The 27,542-nt window shown below is 42.2% G+C and overlaps 2 protein-coding genes across 2 annotated transcripts in view; both read left to right on the forward strand.

The window, feature by feature from the left end:
• Positions 1-1,776: 1,776 nt before the first annotated feature.
• tjap1 (tight junction associated protein 1 (peripheral)) overlaps positions 1,777-27,542 on the forward strand; it is a 39,965-nt gene continuing 14,199 nt past the window's right edge. The window contains exons 1-4 of the mRNA XM_079363377.1: positions 1,777-2,201; positions 20,535-20,650; positions 21,024-21,073; positions 23,264-23,432. Of these exons, the coding sequence (XP_079219503.1) occupies positions 23,316-23,432 (117 nt within the window). The 5' untranslated portion in view covers positions 1,777-2,201; positions 20,535-20,650; positions 21,024-21,073; positions 23,264-23,315. The remainder of the gene's footprint in view (positions 2,202-20,534; positions 20,651-21,023; positions 21,074-23,263; positions 23,433-27,542) is intronic.
• LOC306835632 (uncharacterized protein) lies at positions 23,439-25,193 on the forward strand (the record flags this gene model as incomplete). The annotated part of the gene is made up of 1 exon (XM_079362298.1): positions 23,439-25,193. A coding segment is annotated over one exon (1,146 nt), but the record flags the coding sequence as incomplete, so codon positions are not given.

The raw sequence follows: 27,542 nt of genomic DNA on the forward strand, positions 1-27,542 counted from the left end.
ATGACTGATGTCCGTAACGAGAGCTGTTTTAATAAATCTGACTTTTACTGGCTTACTATGTGACCAAGGTTGCTCATTATGTCTTTAATTCACAGGTTTTGGATTCTGGTTTTGAAACAGGTCAGAAAGACACCAGCAGCTGTTGGGACACCAACCAGTGGCATGTTCTCCATAGCTCCCATTACTCCCATTACTCCCATAGCTCTCATATGAGAGGACAGAGAGGAGATCTGCATTGTTGTTGAGCAGCTGGACATTGTCTTCGTCTTTCCGCTCTGCAGGGAGACGATAATCTCTTCAGCAGCTGTTGTGTGTGTTTCTATCCTTGTGAGGCCAATCTTAGATTCAGTGTGTGAAGATGATCTGATTGGTTGTGTGACGTCAGATAGGCAGAGAGGTCATTATGTCTCAGGTGGTTCCCAACACACTGGTCCCCCATTATGAAGCAACATTAGCAAACACTTCATTGTGAGCTCCTACGTTAAATGGCAGTCACATTTAAATGGAGCGTCAAGAGATAAAGAAAGGGATGAAACTTAAATCTCCACAGTAGTTGAAGCTTTGGATATTCAGTGTGGTAAGGATGTCATGACGCATTTTGTATTTCCAGTTCTATTTTTAAACTCAAGGTAAACTATGTTGACATATCAAACCTCACTGTATCATCAGAGTGTTTTGGTGTAAACACTGTCAAGATCGGGCTGATACTGTCTGTGGACACAATAAACAGAGATAGACGGATAGATGGACATACATACATACATACATACATACATACATACATACATACATACATACATACATACATACATAGGGAGACAAACCTGAGGAGCTGAGACATTAAATGATTTGCAGTCAGGATGAAGAAACTTCAACACAACAACCAACATAGAGGAACAGTGAGGGACAAATCTGTCCAATTACTTAATTACTTAAATTCTACACTTGAGTTGATGGCTAGAGGGAAAACACAAACACATGCACACATACACACACACACACACACCCTGTCTCTCTTTAGTCTTGACCCTGCTGCCATCTACTGACCGCTGAACCTTTTCATTCATTGGTCCCTCTCTCTCTCTCTCTCTCTCTCTCTCTCTCTCTCTCCCTCCTCTTTCTCAGATGAGTCATGCCAGAGACGAACACCATAGTTATTTATTTATTTGCATATTTATTTGTTCCTGCAGGGCACAAACTGAACGTTATATGCTGAAGGCTAAAGTAGCTTGGTGGACTAATATTTACGTTATTATTGTGTCATGATTACTCGTGTTAATGTAAATTGAATGTTCCAACTTGGAACACTGAAGCTCATTTCAATTAGGCTACTTTGTGGCACCGCAGAGTGGTTTAATCTGTGATAAAACATCATAATAAACTGAATATAAATCAATAAAATAAATACTGTATATGCCGGAATTTAAAAAAATCAATACAACTAGTACTCAGTGAAAGAGGGTAAAGAACATTGAGTAGGTGACATCTTCCACAACTAGGTATAATCTTTATTAACCTCTCCGAATGTTTTTTGTAAAGCCTAATAACTACTTGTAACTTTTCCAAAGTTGTATTTTTGTACTTGTAGGCGACTGAAGTATCCTTACTGATGGGCGTACGTTGACCTATGCTGGACCAGATTGTTTTAATACACAGATTAATGAAATGATCAGATACTAAAAAATAAACCTCTTAATCACTCTGGTTCTGCTGAACACCTGTGCACTTGTCTATCCACAGATTAAGGTGTGTGACGTAAGCACGCAGAACGTGTGACGGGTGAGTATGGTCTATGGTGGGGGCTTGGGAAAGGAGGAGGGGGGGAAGAGGGGGGACGGGATTCCTAAGGATTACCCGTCATGCCCCGCGGGTAAAGATGGCGACAGCAGAGCAGGGCAGCAGATCAACTTTATCCGAGCGGCTCTGAGTGGATTTCCTCCCGACAAACGGAGCGCCTCCGCCGGCTGCTTCTCCTCCTGCCGTCCGCTGCAGCTGCTGCTTCTTCCAGACTCGGATCTCCTTCACAGGCGGACCACTGCGCTCCTCCCCGGCCTCTCATCGGTTTGAAGCCCCCCCTCCCTCCCTCCTCGCCCCGCCTGAGGAGCAGATCGGAGCTCCGGCTAAAGTTTCCTCTCCCCTTCGTTTTCTGGGATTTGTTTGTGCAGATACCAGGAGCCGATTCGTGCTAAACGTCCGCACAGGTAAGGTCCGACCCGCATGAGCTGAAGTCACAGACTGAGTGTGTGGAGGTGAGTGGCTCGTATGAGTCGGTTTATTCGGTGTCGGTCGGTGTGTGTGTGACAGTTGGGTGCAGGTTGTTGTGGTCTGAACTGGGCCACGGTGAGTCCTGCAGTGAGTCTGAGCGGGCTCACATCGCTGAATCATGGTGTCGGTGCAATGTTCAGGACCGGATCCGGCCCGGTGTCAGAGAGCCATGCAGGGTTTGTCGTGTCTGTCCCCCCGTCAGCCTGTCAGACGCAACCGAGGGCTCGGATGATCTTGCTCAGGTGGTGGAGCCCTGAATCATTCAGTGTGAGTCTTTGAACACTGAATCACATCCACTTGCACTTCCAGACAACCCATTACAAGGCTGGAATACCAACTGGGAACAACAGTCAAGGGCCACAGACCCTCAGCCCCCCTCCCCCCAAAATAGATTTAGTTTGAAGACATTTTAATGGAAAAATGAAAAGTTAACCAGTGTAAAAATGTGAAGAAAGTGTCATATTGTGTGTTCTGTAATTGTAACATCATCACCTGATCATCTCTGATTGTTGATGCCGTATTTGAAGTGGAAATGGTCCTAAGTGAATGAAACAGGCTGATAATGTTTATGGTGATGAATGCCCTCAGAGGTTCATTGACAAATGCTGCACTTTTGAAAAATGCACCTGAACACATCACTGCGATTATATTTGCGATCATTTCTGATATGGAACTGATAAATAAATTGACAAAACAGTTGTCAGTCAGTTAATCCACAGTAAAACTACTCACCGGTTATCAGGTTTGATCTGCATCTTTAACTCAGTCAACTCACGGATGATGTTAACGAGAAGTGGATGCAGCGTTCACAGCTGGCTGCCTGTTCATTCCCATAAAAGGGATTGTCCATCAGGACAAATCATTTTTGTGTGGCAGTGGGTCACGTGATGATACTGGATTTAGCAATGCTAAACCAACGTAGGCATAGAGTGAGCTCTGTGCCTACGTTGGTCCTGATCCTGGGGGGGGGGGGGGTTTAGAAGGTTATCGAGGGCACACTGGGGAGCTGGAAGCATCTAGAAGTTAGTAACAAGTCGGTTATTGATGACTGAGGAAACACTGTGGTGATAATGTCTCTGCAGTTGTGATTCAATTCTTTATCAAACAACAGTCACTTTTTTTGTGCAGTGACTGCAGTCATTAAATCAGGACTCTGCTGCTTCTTTTCACTTAAAAATGTACACAAACCCTCACTCTCTCCTTCCAGGCAGTACTGAGGGGAAAAGTAATCATCACTTTATGACATCATGACTTTTTCCACTCCAACTCCTACTGGTCTACCTGGTCCAGAGGCCTTCTGACTCATGATGGTTAGGGGTGGAAGGATGGAGAAACTGTATCAGCCAATGACGGAGAGACACAGATGTGTGTTCCTCCTTTACAGCCCGTTGTATAGTCGGCTTATGTGAGCATGCAGACATCACTTAATCAATGTTATTTATACAGCGCCAAATCACGACAAAGGTTAACTTGTATCATATATCAGCAGGTCGAGGTCAAGCAACCAGTCTGGTGGTGGGTTAGGGTTCAATGATGCACGGGGGTGAAAAAAAAAGGGGCAGTTCCTCGAGTGTCTTTCTGGAGGTTATCTTCTTGCTCCTGAGGAGTCGCATTCACCCCCTGTTCTAAAATGGCCATTTGTTTCAGCAAAGATGAACATGTTTACAGCCTGGTGCAAAAACGATATTGTTTCGATGAGTTATTGTCCCCATGGGCTCATCACTATCATCATATATGGGGAGGGGGGGCTGACCTGATTGACAGAGGGCACGATGTGGGTGTTGCCTCGTGCCCAGCTCCAGCCTGTTGTGGGATTGTCTAAATGTTAGGCTGAGACAGGAAGTCCTGTTTCTCTCAACCAAAGCAATGGGCTGCTGTTTGCAGAGAGACAACGGATCTCCTGAATCACTCCCCTGTTGCTTTTGCCAGAACATTTCTGTCTTCATTGACTGAGGTCAGGAGTGCATGCAAATGGTCACGTTACACTGAGAACTGTAAACTATTTCAGACAGCCTGATACAATGATAGACTGCTCATTTTGAATCTGAACGGCTCATTGCAGTTCAATGTGAACTTTCGCCACAAAGTTCAAGTTAATGTTTGAATTTCAAATTTAAAAAAACTTAATTGCAGAATTTTAATACTTAACACTTCATACATTTTAATTGAAAGCTTGAAATCCATTATTTTGCATTTCAACCCAGTACTTGTGATGCTTTTTAAAATTATTTTACACCAACTAGCTACCGGTAAGTCTTATTTAGTTCCTGTTTGGATAAAAAGCTGCTTTTTAAGTAAATAATAAACTTTAAGTAGATCAATAGTTACAAAATGAAAGGTGCTATATGTAACTTTTTACATGCATGCATCGTTTTTATCGCCCATTAATAAGCATAACGATCTGATGTGAAAAATGATGTTCACTATTTGTGTTGCTTAACATTTTTACTCGGGTCATAATTAAAGCTGCCCATCTGAAGTGAGCTAACTCGGTTAGCAGTCAATGTAGCATGTGCTCTGTCCAGAGGTTATTAGGCTTTATAAACAAAATAAAACAGTCGTCAAACTATCGTCTTTACCTCATCTGTTGCATATCCACATTTCTTTTTCATATTGTGTCAGCGCTCATGAGTCAATTATGGTTTAGTAGTCTCAAATATAAAGCACTTCAAACTATAAACATTCACGTGTGTATGTCCAGTCACCTCTCCTGTCGGTAAAGAGCTGATGATGACACTTGTTCGTGTTTGTACGAGCACACCAGCGAGAGGAAGCAACAGGTTACTGATGCAGTTCACCTAACGGCCTGTGGTGTCTCTATAAACGCTGCATTTTGGAAGATTAAATATAGCCCCTTTAACTGAACTAGAAGGTACTCGATGCGTATTGAAAAGTATATAAAAATAGCCAAAAAGAAAAAGTAGAAAAGTGAAATGCTTGTCGTCTCAAAGTGGAGAGAACTTTTTTTCTCAGGAGCCTCCAGGCCCGCCTTAGCACCACGTCGATATGGCGACAGCTGACATTGTGCTTTGAAGGTCTGCTTCAGCAACCAATAGTCATGTAGAATACGCCCATGTTTTATATGAAGCCAGATTTTATTTTTGATTATCTTTAAAGGGCGACAGTAGTCCTCAGGGAATACGGAGGGTTGCCTGATCAAGTCCCGGTGCAGACCAAATATGGAAAATTGGTCTGGAAGTTGGAGAGGTGCCAGACCACTTCCTGAGCACTGCTGGGGGGCCCTTGAGCAAGGCACTGAATCCCACACAGACACACACACACACCACCAGCTCCGAAGCGCCTGCCGGGGGCAGCTCCGTCACTCTGACATCTCTCCGTCTGTGCATGTCCAGAGGATCCTGTTTGTTCATGTGTGTATTGCAGCCTGTGTGTGTGTGTAGCCTGGTCATCAGAGTGTAAACACAGAGTCTCCCCTTGCGGGATCAATAAAGTAAAAATCTGAACAATCTGAATCTAAAGTAGCTGCAGAGCGGGGTGTAGAGAGAGAGGAATAGAGATATTCAGACAGACAGTCACACAGAAAAACAGCAACTACAATATCAACAGTAACAGCTATGGTGATAGTAGACTTAGACTGAACTTTATTGATCCTTTTGGGATGACTCCCTCAAGGAAATGTAGGTTCCAGCAGCATATACAATAAAACAAAAAATGTAGCAGGTAACAAAAAAAGCAACAATATAATGAATAAGATAAATAGAACACTCTTCCGTTGGAAAAAATATACAAAAAATATGCATGGAAGAAGCAGAAAAAAATATACAAAAAAGGCAATGATTATTATTGCGATTATTGCACTAGTAAGGGCCATTAAAAGCTATTCGAATATCAGTGAAAATACCAGTTTTAGTGAATAACGCTTTATTCATAGTCATAACAATATGACTTAAAATAAAAGGTGTGAGTCTCGCCGGTCCACAGCAACCTGTGAGATGAGAGACTGCAGCTTAAGTCCGGGCTGGTCCAAAGCATCCCGAGCCTGTCCTTAGTAAAGCACAAAGTTTGAACACTAGTACAGAAGAGCTGCATGATATTGGGGGAAAATGACTCTAGTATTTATTTTTTCTGTAATATACCTTGGCGTAAACATGAATTGAAGCAGATAAATATAATAGGTTTTGCACTTTCCAATTAACAATCAAACCCTTTTAAAATGTAGAGACTTCCGGTGAGTTCTCGGAGCAAAACTGAAGCGTGGTTGTCGGCTGCAGGTGTGGCTGAGCCAAGGATACCTCTGGTAATTGGAATGCACTCACTAAATAGCTGCCTCGTGTAACTGAATGCCTCCTTTGAGCCACCCAGCCGACAACATCTGAGACTCTAGCTGCGTAACATTCATGTTCACAGTCAGGTGACGCGAGCCTCACACAGTCCTCTGTGTGTTAGTCTTACACCGCGGAGGGCTCGAGATACCAAATGGAAAATGAGACCTCCTAGATCAATAATTAATCAGCAGCACAAAAAAAAGTGGCAACATGACATGTTTCAGGTAATTTGCATAACTATCCCACATTCTGGGATGTGATTAATTCACATGCCCACATTGCAATGTGTCCTTCAGTCATATGTAGGGAGCAGTTGGCGTTTAAGACCCACATTTTTCGATAGGAGTGTGATCACATAAAAAACCTTCAACATGTTAGTAATGTCAGTGTGCTCGTTTTTCTTGACGCTTATTTCGAGATGTTGACGCGTTGGTGTTAGCATGTTGCTTAACGGAGCTGCTAGCTTGTCTTCGGAGTCTCTGGAGGTCCAAGCTCCCTTTCAGACTTTGATACAGGTTTCACGAATATTTTTTTTGTTTTGTGAATATTTGAAGAGATGCAATGTTAACAGGCATGAATAGACTCAATATTCTAGCTACAATATTAAGACTACAAACACCCCATAATGCATCACCGTTTTGATGGACCTGTGCTCTTAACTTCAGACTTATCAAATAGTCTGACTCTAAACGTGTTTCATCAACAGGGAAATGACTTTCTAGGGGCGTCCATTAAACCGACATGATAGATCAGCACTGAGGTTCATGTTAACCTTTATAATGTAACAGGAAGTGTCGCATCATAAATATGTGCCAAAGTTTATATTGTTGGCTTCGGATCAGGAGTTTGAGGGTACGAGACCCTTAAGGTCGGCTTTATTGAAGGGAAAACCCTGAAATGTACCCACCTCAGGATGGAAGTGAACATTGGTTGACATGGTTGCTTCACTTAAGATCGAAACCTTGTCACTGTATTCAGTTAAACTCGGCACTCATCTGAGATGCAGGCTGGCTAAAACACCCAACCCATTAATCAGCCGCTGTATTCACGTATAGGAAAATAAATCACCACACCGGTAAATTATGGATGCACTCCGCATTATGTATCACATGTTGACAGCAGCCTCTCTTATTGTCAGCATGAGAGTGCTGCAGAAACACAGTGAAGCTGTATACGAAATGGTCTTCGTGATGTATTAAATCCATTATTTAAATCCAAAGCAAACAGGCCAGTCAGCCTTCCTTTCAGCACTTCTTACCTTGAAGCCCATGGTGTTGTTCTTTTAGTGGGGGGACGATGCCACATGTTGAGCCGTGCTGTTTGTGGCAATGTAGTGAAGCACAGCAGTGTGTCACCTTGATGCTGCAGTCGAGCTGAACAGTGTTTGTTCGATACATCCTCCATTTATTGTCAGGATATCAAATTAATAAACCTAAATATGACACTTGTAAAAATCAAATGACATCGACACCTTTTTTTTTGATGCAATAGTAACAACAATAGAAGTACTCGGCAGCCAGTAGTGGGTTGTTTTCATTACAAGATGTGACTTCTTTCTCTGATCACTGACAAAGTGAACATGTTTAAAAGCCTGTATGCGGCACGTGTTTGTATTTTGAAACACTCTTTTTAATTAGGTTCTGATTTCATTCAAAGCAACCAGCTCTCGCACTGACTCCTGGAGTCCTTGCTGTTGCTAGGAAACCATCGGACTCATTTTATCTTCATTATGACGTCAGCAAACACTGACAGGAAGTGAGGTCTGAGTTGACATGAAAGGATCTGATTCAGACCGTGCAGCATGGTGATGAAGGTGTTCCTCGGTGAAACACTGAACACAGTGGGCTAATAAAAGACAGTTTTGTTGAACAGCTTGTGTGTGTGTGTGTGTGTGTGTGTGTGTGTGTGTGTGGAGGGGTTAATGAAGAGGACAGAGTTCACAGCTGACTGACAGACACCATCTGTCACTCTGTGTGTTTTCCACTGAGAGGAAATGTGAGCTGCGTGTCCTGCTGCCTTCACCTGCTCAGGTGTGCGTTTCAGTCTCAGACGAAGCGGCTCTGGTTTTTTATTCCAGTGAAATTGGTGTCATGTTCAGGCGAGTCACATTTCTGTCATTCAGACAGGAGGGCCTGTGAAGATTGCTTGAATAATGAAGTTGTTTGAGTTGAGACAGAATAGAGGCTACGACAAATAAAGCAGTAGCTCCAAGAGGAGAAGCAGCAGGTCCGAGGAAAACTGTCTGATTTTAAGGCCCCTAACCACTCCAATAAGAAAATATCCTCTCTCAGATGGTTTGAAGAAAGTAGACATAATGAGGCAAAAATGTAAACACTTCTCCATTTCGTGTTTTTCAAAAGCTTCGTGTACAAGCTTGATTCAGTTCAAAAAGAGATTTTCATAAAGTTCAAAGAGGAAGAAGGAAGCCCACGAAAACCAGATTACAAAGATGTACTGTAAAATAACAGTCTTGGTAACTGTCTCAACTTTATTTTATGTCATAGGATTGAAATGGAAGTGATTATAGATTAAAGATTGAGACTCGAGAAGGGGGAGTATTAAGTAAGTTTATTCTTCTTACTTCTCCTTTTCAGACATGTTAACCTGTTGTTCTTATTTTCTTATTCTTAATTTTATTTATTTTCATTATTATTTTTTTGTAATTCCTTTCACATGTTCGAAATAATAAAAAAGGTTGAGGGTTAGTGTTCAGATTAGGCATGTTGGCGTTGAGTTGACTAAACGGTTAAAAATTGTCGATCTTGCTAGTTGACACCAGAATTCTTATTCTGTTAAACGAATAATTAAAGGGATACTTCACCCATTTACATGCAGTGACACGTATGACCTTTGAATAAAGTCTGTTGAAAAAAAAAATGTCAGCCCACCTGAATGTGTGACAGATGCGTCGGGTCAAACTGATGTCAATGAGAAAAGCTCCCTCACACTGTCTCGCTTTATACTGACCAGATTTATTCCATGTAATAATTGTGTCTGTATGAAGCGAGACAGTGTGTGGGAGCCTTTCTCATCACCTTAATTAATGTGCCTTTAAAGGGCTCATGTGCTCCAGTATTCTTTTTTGGATTATTCCTGCATGAAGGAGTCCATAGATTAAATGTTTCTGCATATAAAAAATTGGATCCCCAAACAATTCAACACAAGTTATAAAAGATTTCTGTAAAGACTGCAACTCGTTTTGGGTCATAAAGTTGAAAATGAGTGGCTTAGGCTAAGAGCGTGGTCCCTGATATTAAGAATGTACTCCTCACAGTGTGTATTCTTTGCCGTAAATGTTTCCTCTGGCGATCATGTCATCTGGTTTTATGCTGTTGAAGGTGGACAAAAGGATGTGCGGTGTACTGACGAGCTATTGACTCACACCACGACACGCGAAGGGTCGACAACAAACAGCTCACTGAGTTTGTGAATACACTTTTTTTTTTTTCAGTGTTGACACAAGTCAAAGCACAACATTTCCATTACGGCTGTAGAAATAATTTATTTGTCACTATCTCCACCTTGTAAAACAAGCTAACGAGCTCTGTTGAGTGAGCAAAGCGAGCGTCGGTGCCTTGTAGAGCCCCTCTCGTTTCTCGTCCGTCTGTGTAAGAGATGGAGACGGAAGTCGAAAGAGGGCGCCGGGTTGAAGACTTCGCCCCACACTGCTTTACGAGCACACAGTCGGGAAACTCCAACAGACAGCAGAAGACTGGAGCTGGTTTTGTCCCTGACACTCGCTCCTGTTGAGCGCTGTTCGGATAGGCTGTCACACACAAAAGCAGTGAGAGAGCGTTGAGATACTGAGAGCTCTTGTGTTACAAAGAACAGTCCCTTACAGCAGCAGGTGAAGCTGAAGGACGACGAGCACTCTGTTTCATTCTTTAGTTTTCAGCTGCAGGAGGGTTTTATGTGAAAAATGCTCCATGTATTTTTTATTATAGTGAAGTTGTCTTTGTGTTCGCTCCAGTGGAGCAGACGTGTTCCTCAGAACTGAGTCAGCAGAGTCCAGTGCAGACTGACTGACCCACCTCCTCAACCTCCAGGCCGGGTGCCCGACTCCGTTATTAATTTAAAGTGTCTGGTTAAGCGCTGGATGAGCTCCTGAAGGAAACGGTGATAAAGGAAATAAAGAAGCAAGCGAGGAGGTCATGGGTTAAACATGAACAGGAACATGTGGAGTTGAAGACGGGTTGCGTGGAGGACAGAGATAAACGGATCACAGAGGCCATGATGTGGCGGTGAAAGCGAAGGAAACCAAAGGCAGAATGAATGGTAAGTGGACGGAATGACGAAGCAGTAAGTTTAGCTCAAGCGAACACCTCTGGTGTTGAAACATCCTGCTGTTCATCGAGACTTGAGGCTGACTCCAAGAGCCCCAGAACTCCCCTATTTTTACAGCATTAATGACCGGATTGACAGGAGGACGCGGCGTAGTGGTTCGTCAGGAAGTTTAAACTGTGACCAGGTTCCTACTCTCAGGCTGTCATTAGGTTACAGAAAGTTAGACTAAGACGGGATATCCTGCATAGTGTCCATTAATATCTACTGTCTATGGTTTAGCCCAATGTCTACCAAGCTGTCAGACTCAGTACAGTTTTATATTTAAACCCTGACCTCGCTTGCCTTTCCACAACCAGCCTTACCATAACTTTGTAAGCCGAGTGTCAGCTGGATAAGGTGACATGGTAGTGACAGTGTAGCAAGAAGAATGCAGCACGGTTAACAAACTGCAACAATGGATGACGCCGAGCAGAGGTTTATTCCCCAAGGTCGTTCATGGCAAGTGTTACGGTGCTCTAATTAGTCGCCAAAAACCAAATCAGCTCTGGAATGACGGTGGAAACGCCAATAAATGTGTACCGAACCGAACCGAGCCAGAACACTTGGTGCAAACTGGGATTTTAAATGACCAGAGGATTTAAATGGAAGAAATAGGCATCAGTACACAAAGAACCGGTGCAGAAAGGAAGAAGAGGAAGGATGATGTTAAAGGAAGAAGAATGAGGGGAAATGTTGAATAAACAGGACCTGTGAGGGAAGTAACAGATGGAGAGAGTTCAGGAGGAGGAAGGGAAACAAATGATGATGGAATAAGGAGGCATTCGAGGAAGGATGAAAGGGGAGAAATGAGGTGTTTTGAAGGCTGTTTGTGTTCAACGTGGAGTTTATTTTGTATTTGATGGGACTGAAGGTGAAGATGTGGGTCACTTCTGGTCCTGGTTTGACGTGTTGTTTTCATCCCATCAGGATATTTGTCATTGGTCGACTTTATTTGGGAGAACAGAGCAAATGTTGTTCATGTTTTATTTATGAGTTTAGAAGGCCTGATACGTGATCTCGCTACGCGTCCTTGACTTGCCCTCTCTGTCCAGGTTTTCTTTGTTTGTTTCACTCTGGACTTACTGCTAGTTCTGTAACTTTCATTACAATTTACAGAGTTCATCATGAACTACTTCATTCAGTTAAATTGTCATTTTTTCTCCCCAATCAGTGTTTGGGTTGTACAAAGAAACAAATGATGGTTCCAGACAAAAGAACCATGTTTCAGCTTGTTTGTCTTGTTCTGAGTAAAAAGCTACAAACTCAGCACATGAAGCGCCAACATTACTATCAGACCAGCTTTTAGATTGAATGTATCTTCAGACATCAGGGTCAGATGGGTCCTGATGTCAGACTATGAAACAAGTTCAGTGTGGGTTGAGTTCCGGTTGACAAAAGCGATGATGCAATGGGGGGTATATGAACTCTGTTTTCATGAGCATCGACGTACGCACACGAAAAACTGGACAACAATCCTGTTATCAAACTGTGCATTCCCAACCCTGCAGCATGCAAGAATACCTAAAGTACAGATGGCACCAATCCGATCCTGGTTTCGGATATTGGTCCGATCCTGACCCAGAAAGGTGGATTGGGAATCTTAGTGTTGTAGCGTTGCATCTCTGGTGGGCACTACACACCAATATAAAACAGTTGATGGAAAATGCAAAGCACCTTTTGAGTGTTAATGCCTCAAATAAAGCTCATCAGTTATTTATTTTTGTTCTGTTTTTAAAAGTATATGTTTCAGTGGAACAGCACAGGAGGTGTGGAGTTAAAACATAAGGAGAGAGCAAAGTGCTGACAGCCAAGTCACACTCGGGCCACTGTGTTTAGGACCGAGTGTCTTTCATAAACCTGAACCCTCATCAAAAGTTTCTTCCAGAATCGTGACAGCAGCAAAGAGAAAGATGAAGATCGTGGATTTTTTTGTCAACGCAAACATCAGGTCCACGCTTGTAGGTGAAGGGAAGATTAAAAAAGTGGTCTTGTTCATCTGCTCCAGAAGGATGTTCAGTGTTATGTAATAAATCTGCCTGCTGTAACAAGGCACTGTCGTATACACGTTATCCTACAGGATCTGTCAAATATGTGATACAGCATTAAAACGCACATGTCACTGCAGTACTTCCACTTCATAACCATCATAAAGATTTCTTTACATACCAATGAGGTCAAACTGTGGGATCCCCCAGCTTGGCTTATGAACTAAAGATAAACGTTTTATGGAGACAAGATTTATAATGTGAGGGTTTTGTTTGGATGAACTTGTCCTTTATTATGTCTTTGGGCTGATAAGGAGGAGAAAAGATTGTGTGATTGTGCTGTCACCATGTTTATAGCAACACTTGTTGGCTCATGTGCACGCTCCATAATATGGACTGGAGTAGGTGAAATGAAACCAAACAAAGACCTGATATGTAAAGATCAACATGGATTGGGTTAAGCTCCACTCATGGAGGAGACACAGGAGAGCCACAGAGGATTCTCTCTCTGGCAATGTGATCAGGGTTAGGGTTATGTGATGGGTAATAATCATTTTTTTCTGACTTGTTAAAGCTTTTATTCTAGAGATAGGACAGTGGATAGAGTCAGGAACCTCAGAGAGAGAGAGAGAGAGTGGTCGAACACGTGTGGTAGGCCGGATTTGAACCTGGGTCACCCACTCTCAAAATGTTTGTACAGACCTGCCTCCTCTTCTTTCATGGACAGTGTATAAAACAGCTGCACATTAAACAGGTTTAACCTAAATGATAATGAATTGCATGATTGTAGATCAAACATGAATAGAAGCTTTATTGTCATTGAACTTGTAACGTATTATCGATCATCTATTAGATTGATTTGATATGATTTATGCCTTCATGTAAAAGAAGATTTTGCTGTGTGAGTTGTTTGAGCACATTTGGAAAAAAATGTATATAAAGACTTTAATGAACGATCTTTTTTTATTCTACTAATTCATGTCTCCAGTGCTTGATGACAAACCTGTTTGGTTTGTTAAAAATAGTGTGAAATGAATCACTTGTTCCAGATTACATTTGATTTCATGTCAGCTTATTGATTGATCAACTCTTTGAGCTCAGCAGTGTGTATGTGTGTGTGTGTGTGTGCGTGTGTGCGTGTGTGCGTGTGCGTGCATTGGATTACATGGCACAGGGGTTTATCTTTGCCCAGAGAGGATTATGGATGGGATGACTCTTGTGACTCTCGTGCTCTCTGAGCGGTTGATGCCAGCCTCTTCCTCTGCTGTGTGGACAGACAAACAAATAGGAATTGGACTAGGGGTCAATTTATGACTAATGTAGAATAAAAGTAGTCAGATTGCATTTAACAGTGCAGTTAATACTCATCACGCTAAAGTGATGTGTATTCCAGTCATCAGAGTCTTAAAGGGGACATATTATGAAAAATCCACTTTTACAGTGTTTTTGAACATTTATTTGGGTAACCTAATGGTCCATGGACTCACAAAACATCAAATGAATCCATCCAGTCCTTTGTTTTTTGGTCTGCTTGAGTCTTATAACACAGAGAAAAATGCTCTGTTTCAGATGTTCTCAGTTTGTGACATCACAAGTTGGATTCTGGAAAGAAAATACCAGAATAAAAGTGTTTTTGGTTTCAGGAGGAACATGCGGCAAACACGACAAGAATTGAGTGAAACGTGAAGAGCAGCAGCAGACATAAAAACAGAGTTATAGATCATATCCAGCCCCTAAATGTGTTTATTATCTAAAGTTCATTTTGTTGTTCAGATATTCAAGAAGGTAATCACACATCATGCACTTCCTACTATCATCCTACTATTGACTTAAAAAGCAGACTTCGTTTCTCTTGTTTTGTTGTTGTTTTTTTCATTTCACAATTTATATGGCAGATAGAAAAGATATGGCAATGTCTGGTTGTTTTTTTCCAATATAGTGCAGCCCTAGAAGGTGGACTTCTAATCATGTTGAAAAAGGCCATGTACTGAATATCTGTTGGTGAGTTCCTCATTCACCTGAGTCATCTGAAGACTATGTGAACATGCTTGAGCATGATGAAAATGCCCAGAGTTTGGTGTACATGGCTTCTAGCACACCTTGAATTGGTTAGCTTGCACACAAGAAAAAACTCCAAACATTCAGTTCTGTTTTGAGAAGAGAAAAGATGAATAATTTTTAGATATCACAGCTGAAGAATCATAGAACTGTCGGGAGGAGAGACTGGGATAGACATTCACCATAAGGCCACAGGCTGCTGGGCTCAAACCAGCTTACCAGTTCATTGACTTTGTACATGGGGCGCTCGCTCAGCTAACCAAGTCACACCAACACATCGGGAGAAACAACATCTTCCTCTTGAGAGTAGAAATGTTCTTTGATAATTAGGCAGACTTGAATAATCATTACTAGGACGGCTAAATTCTATCTTTACCGACAATATGATGCAATGAATAAGCGAAGCAGTGAAATGAGTTGGTGAACAGCAGCAGATCCTGAATGAGACTTCAAACGGGGAAAGAGACGGTGTTGATCACCGGCAAAATGTTTGAGACAACACAAGCTGGCATCGCTCCATTCAAGGATAATGATATCCTTCTCATAAGCAATGCACTCTACCACAGAGTCAAGGCTGTGTTGTAGCCTAAAGTGAAAGCTCTGAATAAAAAGTCATCCAAATCAAAGACTTTTGGTGGTCACACTTGCAACTAAGCACAAAAGTTTTTGAAGGAAACCCCTTTGTGTTTTAAGAAAAAACGATTTTTTCAGCAAAGTGGAGTCGAGGCACTTTATTAATAACCCAAATGATATGCTCACCCATCATGTACTAGGGTTAGGGATTAGGGCTCCAAGCCAAATGAAGGGGAAAGCAGTAGTTAACCAGTTGATTGTGTGCTGACTAATGTCTGCAGCAAGCTAAGAAGCTAAAAGCATTAGCATGCCCAATGATTCTATTAGATCCCCTCCAAAGAGGAAAGGGTGATTGGCTAACTCAGTGTTGCCTGTAAATAAGATTATTGTTCATGCCTAATCCATGAGAAATGTGTTTGTCAGTGTTATGTTGTGTCTGTGTTTCTTGATCAGTTTTATCATCTTTTTCATGATTCAGACTTGACTGCCTGTATGACACTATGTCGAGGAAGACGACTTTGCATTTAGCTTAGCGATAGCTGCGATGACCCTTTGTTTGTGTTCGGAAGAGAGCCCAGCCGATTGAGGATTCTAAAGGAACTTCACTTGCTTATTATGCGGCGCTCCGTTTCCCTCGGAGTAGTTGCAAGTCAGTTAAAGCTACGTGGACGCCTCCTGGAGTACCTTTGTTTTGTTGGATAACAACGCGCTACATGATAGTTTATCCACTAAAATAAAACGACAACTTGAACGATACTATCAGTGTGATTGATTTAATCACACGAAGAGAGGAGCACATAACACACACTGTAAAGTGACAGCTTTAGCGTACAGTTGATGCACGTAGCAGCCATGTTGGATTCGAACTCGGGCTACTTCTAGAATTCCTCTGACTTTCCGACAAGTAAATACGACTTCAGGGGGCGTTCCAGTTGACACTTCCGACTGGGAACTCGGAATTTCCTACTTCCCAACGCAGCATTAATCATTGTCTGCTGCCTCACGCCTGGTCCTCTGTTTTAACAACAGCACTTCCAGTGACACCGAAGTGTCACTTGTCTAATCTCAGGATTTAAATGGCCCTTTGTCCCTCTGTGACGTGTGACGTGTATTCGAATGTGTCATTTTCACCCCATGTCGACTTCGACCTGCGGGGCAGGACCATGTCAGAGTGTAAAGGACAGCTCTCCATCTTATTACAATCCTCCCTCTGTCTTCTGCTTGAGCAGTAAAGCAGCAACATTTGATTGGCCCGATCGTCTGATTACTGCACTTTGTAACTTTGGCAGCGTACAGTTTTATGGCACTAGTTCACACACAAGCCTTCAGTCATATCTGTGCAAAATCCAGTAATATTACTGAAGCATGTCAGTCAACGTGGTGGTTTTGGCTTCTCATTCTATCTTTGGCGGTATTCCTCCCACAGTTTATAAAGACGCAGCACGCTTCCAGATTGTCGTGTCCTTAAGGGAAGAATATATTTAATGTCAACAAGTGGAGAAACACAAATGATGAAACACTCTGTCACTGATTACTGTTGCTGAGCTGCAGTTGGACAAGTGTTGTTCTGTAGAGGTGCTTTATTTCCTTCAGTATATTTTTGTGTTGACCAAGCTGCAGCCTCCAATGTTGATAAAGGAAGCTGATGCCGAAGTCCACAAAAAGGGACCGACTAGCCTAGCCACCAGGCTAAAAACAACACGGAGCAAAGCTTTGATTTATGACTGAATATCCAGTTAAGAAAAATACAAAAGATCGTAAACCAACATGGGCTCATGTGCACGTCGTTAAAATTGTCTTTTTAAAAAATTGGTTAAAAGCGAGGTTGAAACTTGTATCTGTGACAGTGCTTGTCACCAAACGTCAGGACGCCACGCATGCATACTTTGTACGAGGGCTGAATGAACTCATCTGTTTTGATTCATGATGAGTCATGATGAACGATAAACATTATTGACAGTAAGATGTGAAGCTGAGCAGCGAGAGAGTCGGGCGCCTCAGTTTCAGCTCTTAGCCTGTCGTTATGTTGGCTGGAAGTTAAGGTCAGACAGCATGGCGGCCGCCATCGAGGAGTTTCCAATACCCCTGCAGTAACAGAGCTATGACTCTATGATACCGACCTTATCAAAACTTCTTTTGAACTACTTCTTTACATTTTTTGCTTTTGGCAATGACAGCAAACTTTAGTCCTGATTTTGAAACCAAGATGGTCAATAACTGAGGTCATTGATGTGCTTAGAAAATTTGAAAACCAGCTGATTTATAATCGGATCAGAAACATCGCTAATCATTCTGACCTAATAATTTACTCCTAAATGATTTTTCACTGCTGGTCTGTACTTATCTGATTTATCAACACTTTGAATCATGACCAAAATAATCTACCAAAAACAATGAATTCCCCGCTTGTAAAGCTCCATTGACCAGCAGCAGTTGATCAAAATCGAAAAGATATTACTAAGTTATGTAACAGACAGCCACACAGATAGAGACCTCACAGACAGTCCTCTGTGAGGATTTCCCAGCATGCCATCTGCTACAGTTTGACCTTCAGTGAGAGGTGAGCGAGCTGTTCAGGTTGTCAGCGGGATGATTCTCTCCGTTTCAGAGACGCATCGTTGAGTCGTTCTCCCTGAAATACAGACCGTGGTGACTCAGTTCACAGGAACACACACACACACACACACACACACACACACACACAGATAAAGCAGGGTGTGTGTGTGTGGCAGGAGGCTGCAGCCGGTTAGGAGCCAGATTGAAACTGTTGGTGTGATCCTCCTGTTGTCTGGTTTATTTTTAACGTCAGGACTTACAGACTGTGAATCCCAGAAACTCCTCGACACTTTCCAAACTGATAATTATCTTCGCCCTCTACATTGATCCCCTTTCTTGTTGTGAATGGCATTTGCTTTTTTTGTTACATCTCGTTAAGTCAACTCTTTCAAAGAGTCTTGTTCCTCAATGAAAATCATCACTACGAATGTTTCAAGAGACACAAGGAAACACAGAACACTTGATAACATCCATACATGAATAAATAAATGATGTGTTTTCAGTAAGATATAACTGATTCAGATATATATTAACATTTGCAGAAGCATTAAGTTTGGTAAAATATACATCAGAGGTGAGGAGCTGTAAGTGTTTCACAGTTGATAATGTCATGTTGGCAGGTGAGGAGGTCTCGTTGAGTTGTATCATTGATTTTGGACAATTGTTGTATTTGTATATTGTGAAGAACTTTGGCACAATGTTGGTTGTATTTAAAGTGCTATATAAATAAATGTATGATAACGGTCAGTGTGTGAAGGGCTACAGGTCTGATGTTTACCTCAAATCTCTGACGATACTACAAGGCAGCGTGTCGTTTTCAGTCTGAATTAGGCCAACGGGTTCACCCAACAGGCCGACAGCAGTCACCCAACACTGACCGGGCTGAGGGTGTGCACGGGGAAGACAATACACTGACTAAAATACTGATTCAGGTTGAATATATTTTGAGGAATCTGAAGTTTTCGTTTCTCTCCAGAAAACAGCGGAGATGTTTTTAAATCTGGAAACAGTAAAATGAATGTTAATCAACTATAAGTGCTTGAACTGACTCTGACAAGTCCCACATTAGCATCATTGAGGATTTAATAAAGCACTAGAGGGATCTGGGAGTTGTGTGTGTATTCATATGAAGAGGTGGTAATTACACTTGTTTGCCTAACTGTTTATTTAATTAGAATTTAAACGTATTCCTGACAGCTGGTAATTGAGAGGTTAACTTGGCTAAACCCTTACTTACTGCTGCGTGTCTGACCTGATTCTTTCCCCGTGCCACTGTCTTTAAGCTGTAGCTCGTGCTGTTTGGCATTTTAGCTCCTCTGTTTGCAATTCTTCCTCTTCCTGTCAATGCGCACTCTTCGGGTTATTTGTTCGTCGTCATTTGTTTCATATATTTTTATTTTATTTTCGCCTTTTGGCTTGTGTCATAGTTTTGTCACATCCACCTTATTTTGAGAGGTTTAGCTAAGCGTGTCAGTTTCATGTTCCTGTAGCTTTTAACTTCACTTATGAGAGAAGTTTAGGTCTGATTGTGTGTTTTTTGAATTTCACTCAAACACACTGTTCATGTGCCCTCATGGAAGAAACCCATCATCCCAATTCTGCCCTTCTGATGAATTACATAACCTACCATATGGCCCTTATTGGCCAACACAACCCAAATGGTGTTGTCACATGCGGCGGTATTTAAAGCCAGCCAGGTAATGAAGACTCATGTGACCCACCTACTACACCGACCATGTCGACCATCGAGCCGGACCTCACTGTGTCATCCTGCCTTTAGTCTCTATTCTGAGCTAAAAACTCCACTTCAACCTTCATCTCATAATTAAATTCTGTATTAACTGTGAATTCTCATGCCACTCGCTCAAGGCTTCGACAATTAACTATTACTTTGATCTGCCATGTTCTTGCATAATCTGAGGTAATTCAGTCTACTCCATACAATTTCGTCATGTTATGGGTGGGAAGCTGTTCTGAGGAGTGGTAGCACGAATCCTCCCAGTCAGAAAACAGTTTTACTGTCATTCCAACACAAATGCAGGATGAGTCTGTGTAGTTGTTTTCTTGACTTTGCGTAGCCTGTGTTTTTAGCTGTTAAACTTTTGTTCGTGATACGTTGAAGCGTTGGCTCCGCATCTTAAAAAAAGCTAACTGTTCTCTTTCCAGTTTGTGGATCTCCATTTTTTTTCATCTTTTTAAGTTATTGGCATGTCTTTCATGTTTGATTATAACTTTTAAACGTTTCCGGCTTAAGCCTGTTTTCAGCTGTTTGCCTATATTTGACCAATATTTTTAGCCGTTAGCTTTTTTTTCTTTATATTTAGCCTGTGCTTTGAGCTGTTGGCCTTCGTTTAGCTTGTATTTGAATGTCTTTTAACCAGTTTTAAGCTGGTGTCTCGAGCGTTTTGTCCCCCTCTGTTGTGTGTTGCAGGCTGACGGACAGCAGGTATTGACTCTTGTTTTTCCATCCGACCGTCTTGTGTTTCAGGTTATCAGAGGCCGGAGGCTCACATGCCCGAAGGAGAAAGAAGAGGAGGAAGTCGTCAGAGTGCTTGAGGAAAGACGCTGCAGAGAGAAGATGAGTTTTCTGTGCTGACGTACGAGGTGAGGTTTCTATTCAGGGACAGATTGGTCTCACAAGGGTAGAAAAACACACATACACACAAACTCCCTCTGTGGCCTTGGCTCTTTTCAAGCTTTTGAACGTTTTATTTGATGTTTTCAGTGAAAGGGAAGAATCAGGTTTTTGTTTTTCATGAAGTCATAAAGATGCTGATGTCATTGTGAATATTAATGAATGGATATTACTTAAATGCAGTGATAATGTATAGTGTGTGTGTGTGTGTGTGTGTGTGTGTGTGTGTGTGTGTGTGTGTGTGTGTGTGTGTTTTACCTACAGCAGATGTGTTCGTCAGCAGATACCTGCTCTGTTTTTAAGTCTCCTTGATGTGTGTTTTTTTTTTTTTTTTTTTTATAGCTGTGTTGTTTCCGTGGATGAAGTCAGTACCGGAGCAGCTCACACTTCAGGTACAAAGGCACATTTTGAAATGGCAATGTCACATCCGGAAACATCATGGAAAAACTGGGTTTACATTTACAATCCTGAATAGTTTTTTTTAATCCAAAGCTGTCCAATAAAGAAAAGGAGGAGGGAAAAGAAAAGTGATGAAATAAAGGATGGCATTGAGAGGAGATAAGGAGAAGCTGCCAGGCATTGACATCTAGGAAGCAGTGAATGAGGGCAGAAATAAGTGAATGAATAAAACATGCAAAAAGGACAAAAGAGTGAAAGAGGACACAGAAAAGCAACATAAAACTGAGGAGAATAAAAGATGCCTCCTAAAAGCCTGTTTTTGTCAAGGTTATTATGACCAATGTTAAAGTTGATGTTTGTGGAGCAGAGCATCTGCTTCTCTTACCTGTGGTTGACCGAAGCTGGCACATTTTTTTCATGATTTTGTTTTCTTCAAAGATTTAAAACGATTTTGTGTTTTTTAGAGAAGAGCTAAGCTCAGCTGTTAGTTCAAGAAGTTATAGCGTAAGTTTTTATTCATCATCATACATGTGTAGTTTTTGGATAAAAAGTCAGAACAATAAGAACACTGGTGACATAATAACTAGATAGATAAGATAGAAGTCAACTACAACTCCCAGGGTGCATTTCACACAAAAAAAAGCTAAAAACAGAGCTTTTAAATTTTACAATAGCTGAGGCTAATTATAGCATTTTGTAGAAACCCTATAAAAGATTCATTTGTTTTAAGAAAGCCTCTTTCACAGTGCTCAACGTGGCAACAGCAGCAAAGGTTTATGGGTATTGTCATCGACGGATCACCGCATGGGTCCTTTTACACTTATTATTATACATATTTTGCTTTTAAAATATTCCAGGCCTGAGAGAGAGATGCAAGGCACAAACAGCAAATTCTACGTGCTAACTGGAATATAAAGAAGTTCCACATTGTGTTGATCGTTTTACATGGTAAGATAGATAGATAGATACATAGATAGATACTTTATTGATCCCGAGGGAAATTCAAGGTAAGCTGTGCAAGGACCATAATGGGCGACAGAAAGTTAACAATTATCAGTTAAGGCTCATCATTCATTTTAACCACGTGGACAGGGTAATTATAGTATTATTAAATAATGTAATTAAAAAGGAATATGTGTTATTGTGTAACTCACACATGCAGTATAATATTTGCATTCTGCAGGGATCCAAGGCAAGTCTGTGTCTAAGGTATTTTAGTATTTAGAGATATCTTTGAAACGTCATCAATTTGTGTCTACTCAGGGGTCGACATATGACATGTGGGTGTGAGTATACGTGTGTGTTGGCCTGAGAAACAAAATGTCACCATCAAGTGATCATTGTTCTCCTCAGACAGGACAGAACGTGGTCATGTGACATGGACAAACTCTAAATGGAACATACTGTTGAACAGAGACAGACTTTGAGACAGTGGATACCTGCAGGAACAGCGTCTCACAAAATCCTAATTTTAAATTAAATTTTAATTTAATTAGTTCAGTTACTTAGTAATAAGATGTTGTATGATTCTGTCATGGCGTATAACATCATGGTTGGACATTGTTGTGAGTTTTTCTTTGGATCAGAGATGGTTATGGTCTCTCAGTTGCTATGCTACCTCTGTTAGCAATGCTAGCTGTGTCATTCTGATTAGCTAGCCAATGCTGACACATTATTGTTGGCCTCATTCTGATCAATGGAGCTGCATTTCCTGTTCTGGAAACAAACTAAGATCAATGTGCCGCCTGAGGCACACACACACACACACACACACACACACACACACACTTTGCTCACACTACACACATACAGTACACATATATTGTAGTGTCAAACTCTGCTATTAACCTTAACAGGAGTTAAAAAAATGTAAAACTACAAAAAAAAAAGTCAACACAGGAGACGCAACTCATTTTGGTTGCCAGCTACTGAAAAACACAAACAAACATGCAGGTGTGTGCAGAGATGGAGGCATGCTTGATGTTGACAAGGGGCGAACAAGCATTGATCTGCACAGAGAGAGAGAGGCAGAGGGTCAGAGAGAGAGAGAGGGAGAGAGAGAGGGAGGGTGACAGCAGTGGCAGAGTACAGTTGTGGTTCAGGCATCGTGGTGGGCGGTTGGATTGCGGTTGGTGGGCATCTGCGTCACTTGCTGCTTCATTTAACTCTTCTTCTCCTGGCAGGATTGACACACCGACAGGAAGGAAGTGAGGAAAAAGGGAAGTAGCGCCCAGGATGACGAGTGCAGCCCCTGCAAGGAAGCCATACCGTAAGGCTCCACCACAGCATCGTGAGACACGCCAAGCCCTACCCGCAGCTCCGCCACCACCTGCACCACAGCACATCAATCAGGTAAACCCAAACGCACCTCCCACCCCTCTGCGGCAATTTAACTTGATTTCAAACGCCGCGTCTTCTAAATGGCCACAAAGTGCCGGGTCACGACATGGCGCTCCACAGCTTCCTCTCTCTGAAAGTGAACTGGACGTGTCTAGCCTGTCTAGCTTGGAGCTCTGCATCCCGCCGCCACCCCTCTTCAGCAGCAACGCCAACCGCCCTAACCGGACGACCAGGACAAGAACAAAATCAGGTGTCACTACGAGTCCTCACCATGCAGTCAGTCACTTCATCAGCAGTGCAAAGGACAGTTATCCAGCACATCGAAGCCAAATAGGAGCCAGGAAACGTTCCCCAAGCTCCAGCCCCAGAGCAGAGCATCACAGCTGGGTGCACAGGACACAGACTGCCCCCACCCCAAAGAGCATCCTGAAGCAGCCAACCCTTTTAGGATTAGAGCATGCATATGACATCATAAGGAAGTCAAAGTCAGTTGAGCTGTTGGATGATTGTCGGGGCCGCAGCAGCAACACCCACCGGCCCACTCTGTCCCTGGACCATTCAGAGGAAAAACAGCCAGTGTCAAGGAGGTCCTCAGCCCCGCCCTCCCCCTGCAGGACTGACCTGAACTGGAGGATGCAGGCCTTGGAGGACAAGGTCCGCTTCTCCAACTTCCTGGATGAAATCACCTGTCGGGTCCTCAGCCCCGCCAGCCTCACACTACTGGGCAGGCAAACTTCTAGAGAACATGAAAGCCCGGCCCCTGAGCGCCGCCGTTGCCGCCCTAACGTCAAGAAGCAACGGGAGGGGGATCCAACTGCAGAAAGGACAAGACGCTGGGACGACTGGGTTTCAGCAATGCAGCGGCCCGACAGCTGGTATCAGCCTCTCCCGGATGAGGGGGCGGGTCAACAACAAGGTGATGTCACAGAAGGTACCGGGTCCAATGAGGACGTGTTGGGGATGAGTAGAGGAGTAAAGACGGGGGTTCAGGAGACAGAAGAGCCACAGAGACAAAAACACAAACCTCCTGTTTCTAATCAGTGTCATCTGTCCCACATCAAGGTAGGTCAGAGCGGGACAACTATCATCATGTACTCTCTCCACCCTCGCCCCCAAACAATCCCCCCTCCCTCCCTCCCTCCCTCCCTCGCTTTGGCAAAATGACAATTCATGCTGTGTTTGGGTTGACCTCTGCCTGCGCTGAAACAAACCGGTCACTACAGTGTACAGCGATTGAAAAGCTGTTTGAAGCATGGGGTTAAAAGCGTGGGATTTGATCGAATAGTTTCAACACCTTAGTGGAGTTTAACAGCCCATGCACTGACCTGCAGTTGGAAATAGTAGCAAAAATGTCCTTGAAATTAAAAATAGATGTGTTGCACATCCTGGTATTCTAGATAAGCCTTACCAGAAATATACTAAGAACAACGTTACTGTGAAAATGTCCAGGTATTGATTTTAGTTTGGGAGAAAATCGTTCACTAAATTGGACGTCATGCATTGCTGGCTTGCCATGCATTGCGTCAGACTTTGCTGAACTTGAAAATATTTGATGTGGAGTTACTTTGTTCGTCTTTAACTCAGTTTATTTTAAAGATTAAACTGTAACTTGCAGGTTTCAAAAACAATCATTTGCGCGAGTTATTTCGTTAGATTCAATCAATGTGCTTCAATGGAAAGAGCTCGACTCTGAATTCAAACCCATGCCATCCCATAATATGCCCTGTCCCTTAGATGCATGCCGCCGTTCTGTTCCGGCAGCCTGCAGGCAGAAACTGTGGCAGTTGTAAACTTAAATACAACGATTCTCTCCAGCCCAGTGAACTTGTGACAAACTGAAAATGTAATGGGTAAAAGAATGCACTACAAAATAAATGAATGAATTGCAGCCTTGCATGATATCCATTTTAGTGGACACTTCTTCAGAATTGTAAATATTTAAAAATAAAAACATAAAAAAATCATCATCAAATCACCCTTCTTTTGTCCTAAGAAGTAAAAAGAAGTACAGAAAAATATTGCTTCCTGATTTCCTTTTACATGCATCAAAAGGGTTGAACAATTCATTAAATTCTGTCAAGTAAATTGAAAAAATAATCAAATCATGTAAATTGCCTTGATGTGTATGTTTTAAATATAAAAGTACATTTTCTCAGTCATTTTAATCCTTAGATTAGGGGGGCTTAATCCTCCAGGCAATCCACTACAATAAACCCACCTGTCTGTCAAATCAGCCATGCCCCCTTATTCTTTAAATGAATACAAAACTCTTAGCATTAATATTAACAAAATTGACGTTGTGAAAAAATGTAACGTCATGTTCAGTGTGACCGGATAAAGAAATAAAGTGGAATGGTATAAACTCACATCAGGCTGTATAAATGGTTGTTTCTGTATCTTTACCAAGAGACAAAATGAAGCCAATGTGAAAGTGCAAAATCCTGCAGTTTGTCGAGTGTCCGCTCGGATGTCACACACACACACACACACACACACGACTGGAAAAAATTGCCTGTTTTTACAGCATAAATAAATGTGTTTACAGCCTGGTGCAAAAAAACCCCCAAAATAGCTCTTATTAGTTATTGTCATCACTGTCACACACTGTACGGGCTGAATATTGAACGATTCGGTTTGATTTTGAAAACGATGTGGGTTAAGCATAGTTAAGCACGTAGCTGACGTGACTGACAGGTGGGTGCGACGTAATGGTTCCTCAAACCCCGCCTCAGCTCCAGCTCTCTCAGAGACGGGATCACTCCAGCGTCATCCGTTCATATTCACAGTCTGACCTTTACATGGATGTGGTTTAAATATTTCCCAAAATACCCAGAATGCAACATTCCAGAGGCCAGGAGATGAAACATGGATTTATCTTAACTAGCTGGAGGCTTTTCATCTCTACATGCTCCTCATATTGATTACCTATAGTGACACTTGAGGAAACGAATAGCGTCACAAACAAATCACCAGGACAGAAAACTGCAGTGTGATTGGCCTTTCAGCGCTCCAGTCACAGCAGCTTAGTCATTGATAATACTGCTCTGTTGGTAATCGATCAAAACTCCAATGCATGCTGGGTGAGGATGTGTTTCCATAAGTCGACAGGGATCAATACTACAGATGATAAAGAAACGGAAAACATCCGAATGTCTCTACATTGTCGCTTGATGTTTATTGACCTAACGTCACTGACACATCGGTCATGGGACGACTCTCTTACAGCGCTGCAGTCCGGGGACACGTTTCAGACAAACACGAGACTAACTCTGAACTCTGAGTGGCTTTTACCTCACATGAACAACTCTCAGTTTTCGTTTCCAGAACAGCCGATTTGAGTCAGTTAAATCGACTCTGAGTATGTGTCACTGAGTACAGCGTGTGCAACACAGCTGTAAAGAAATCCAATATTAAGGGAACCCTGATGGCAACAGGTGACAAACACAAGCTCTCTTACTTTAGTCATCCCATTATATGACTCATACACTTTGTACTTATGTCTTTAGTAAAAGAAACAAACAGGCAAGGGAGAAGCGTGGGAGAAAATTGCTAATCAAGTGATTACCTTTAATCATACTTAATATAACAGGTAAAAACTGAAGGAGTTGTATTGAAGCTTAAGTTTAGAAAACCCAGCTGGAGAGATGCAGACATGAGAAGCAGCTCATTTTAAAATGTAAGAACATAATTAAAAAATGAAAGGCTCCCGTGAATCATAGTTCTTTCATTAGGCCGAGACGAGTTCAACATGCGCTGATGTAAATACAGCCTTTCATCTATAGGCGCTTTGCCCAAAGGACCTACCACGTGTAACTAAATAGTACATTGCATATAGTGTTATGCCTAACAGATCACATCAAAACAACTTGATTCTTTTTATTCAGACCAACGAAGAAAACTGCTCCCGACCAGGTTAGGCTCACAGACTTAGTTACCATAGTAACAGACACAGAGCTAATGCTACCTCTCTTCTGGAAAGAGCTTGAGTTACTCCTCTTTCTCAGGTTTGAAAGACTGCCCTTACTGAAAGCAGAGTTTCCCTCCATTCAGGGTTAACAGACTCAGTGTTTACACTAAACCTGCTTACTGCAAATGAGGGACAGCTTCAATAACTATTAATAC

This window comes from Symphodus melops (assembly GCF_947650265.1).
Source record: "Symphodus melops genome assembly, chromosome: 15".
In the NCBI taxonomy this organism is placed as follows: Eukaryota; Metazoa; Chordata; class Actinopteri; order Labriformes; family Labridae; genus Symphodus; species Symphodus melops.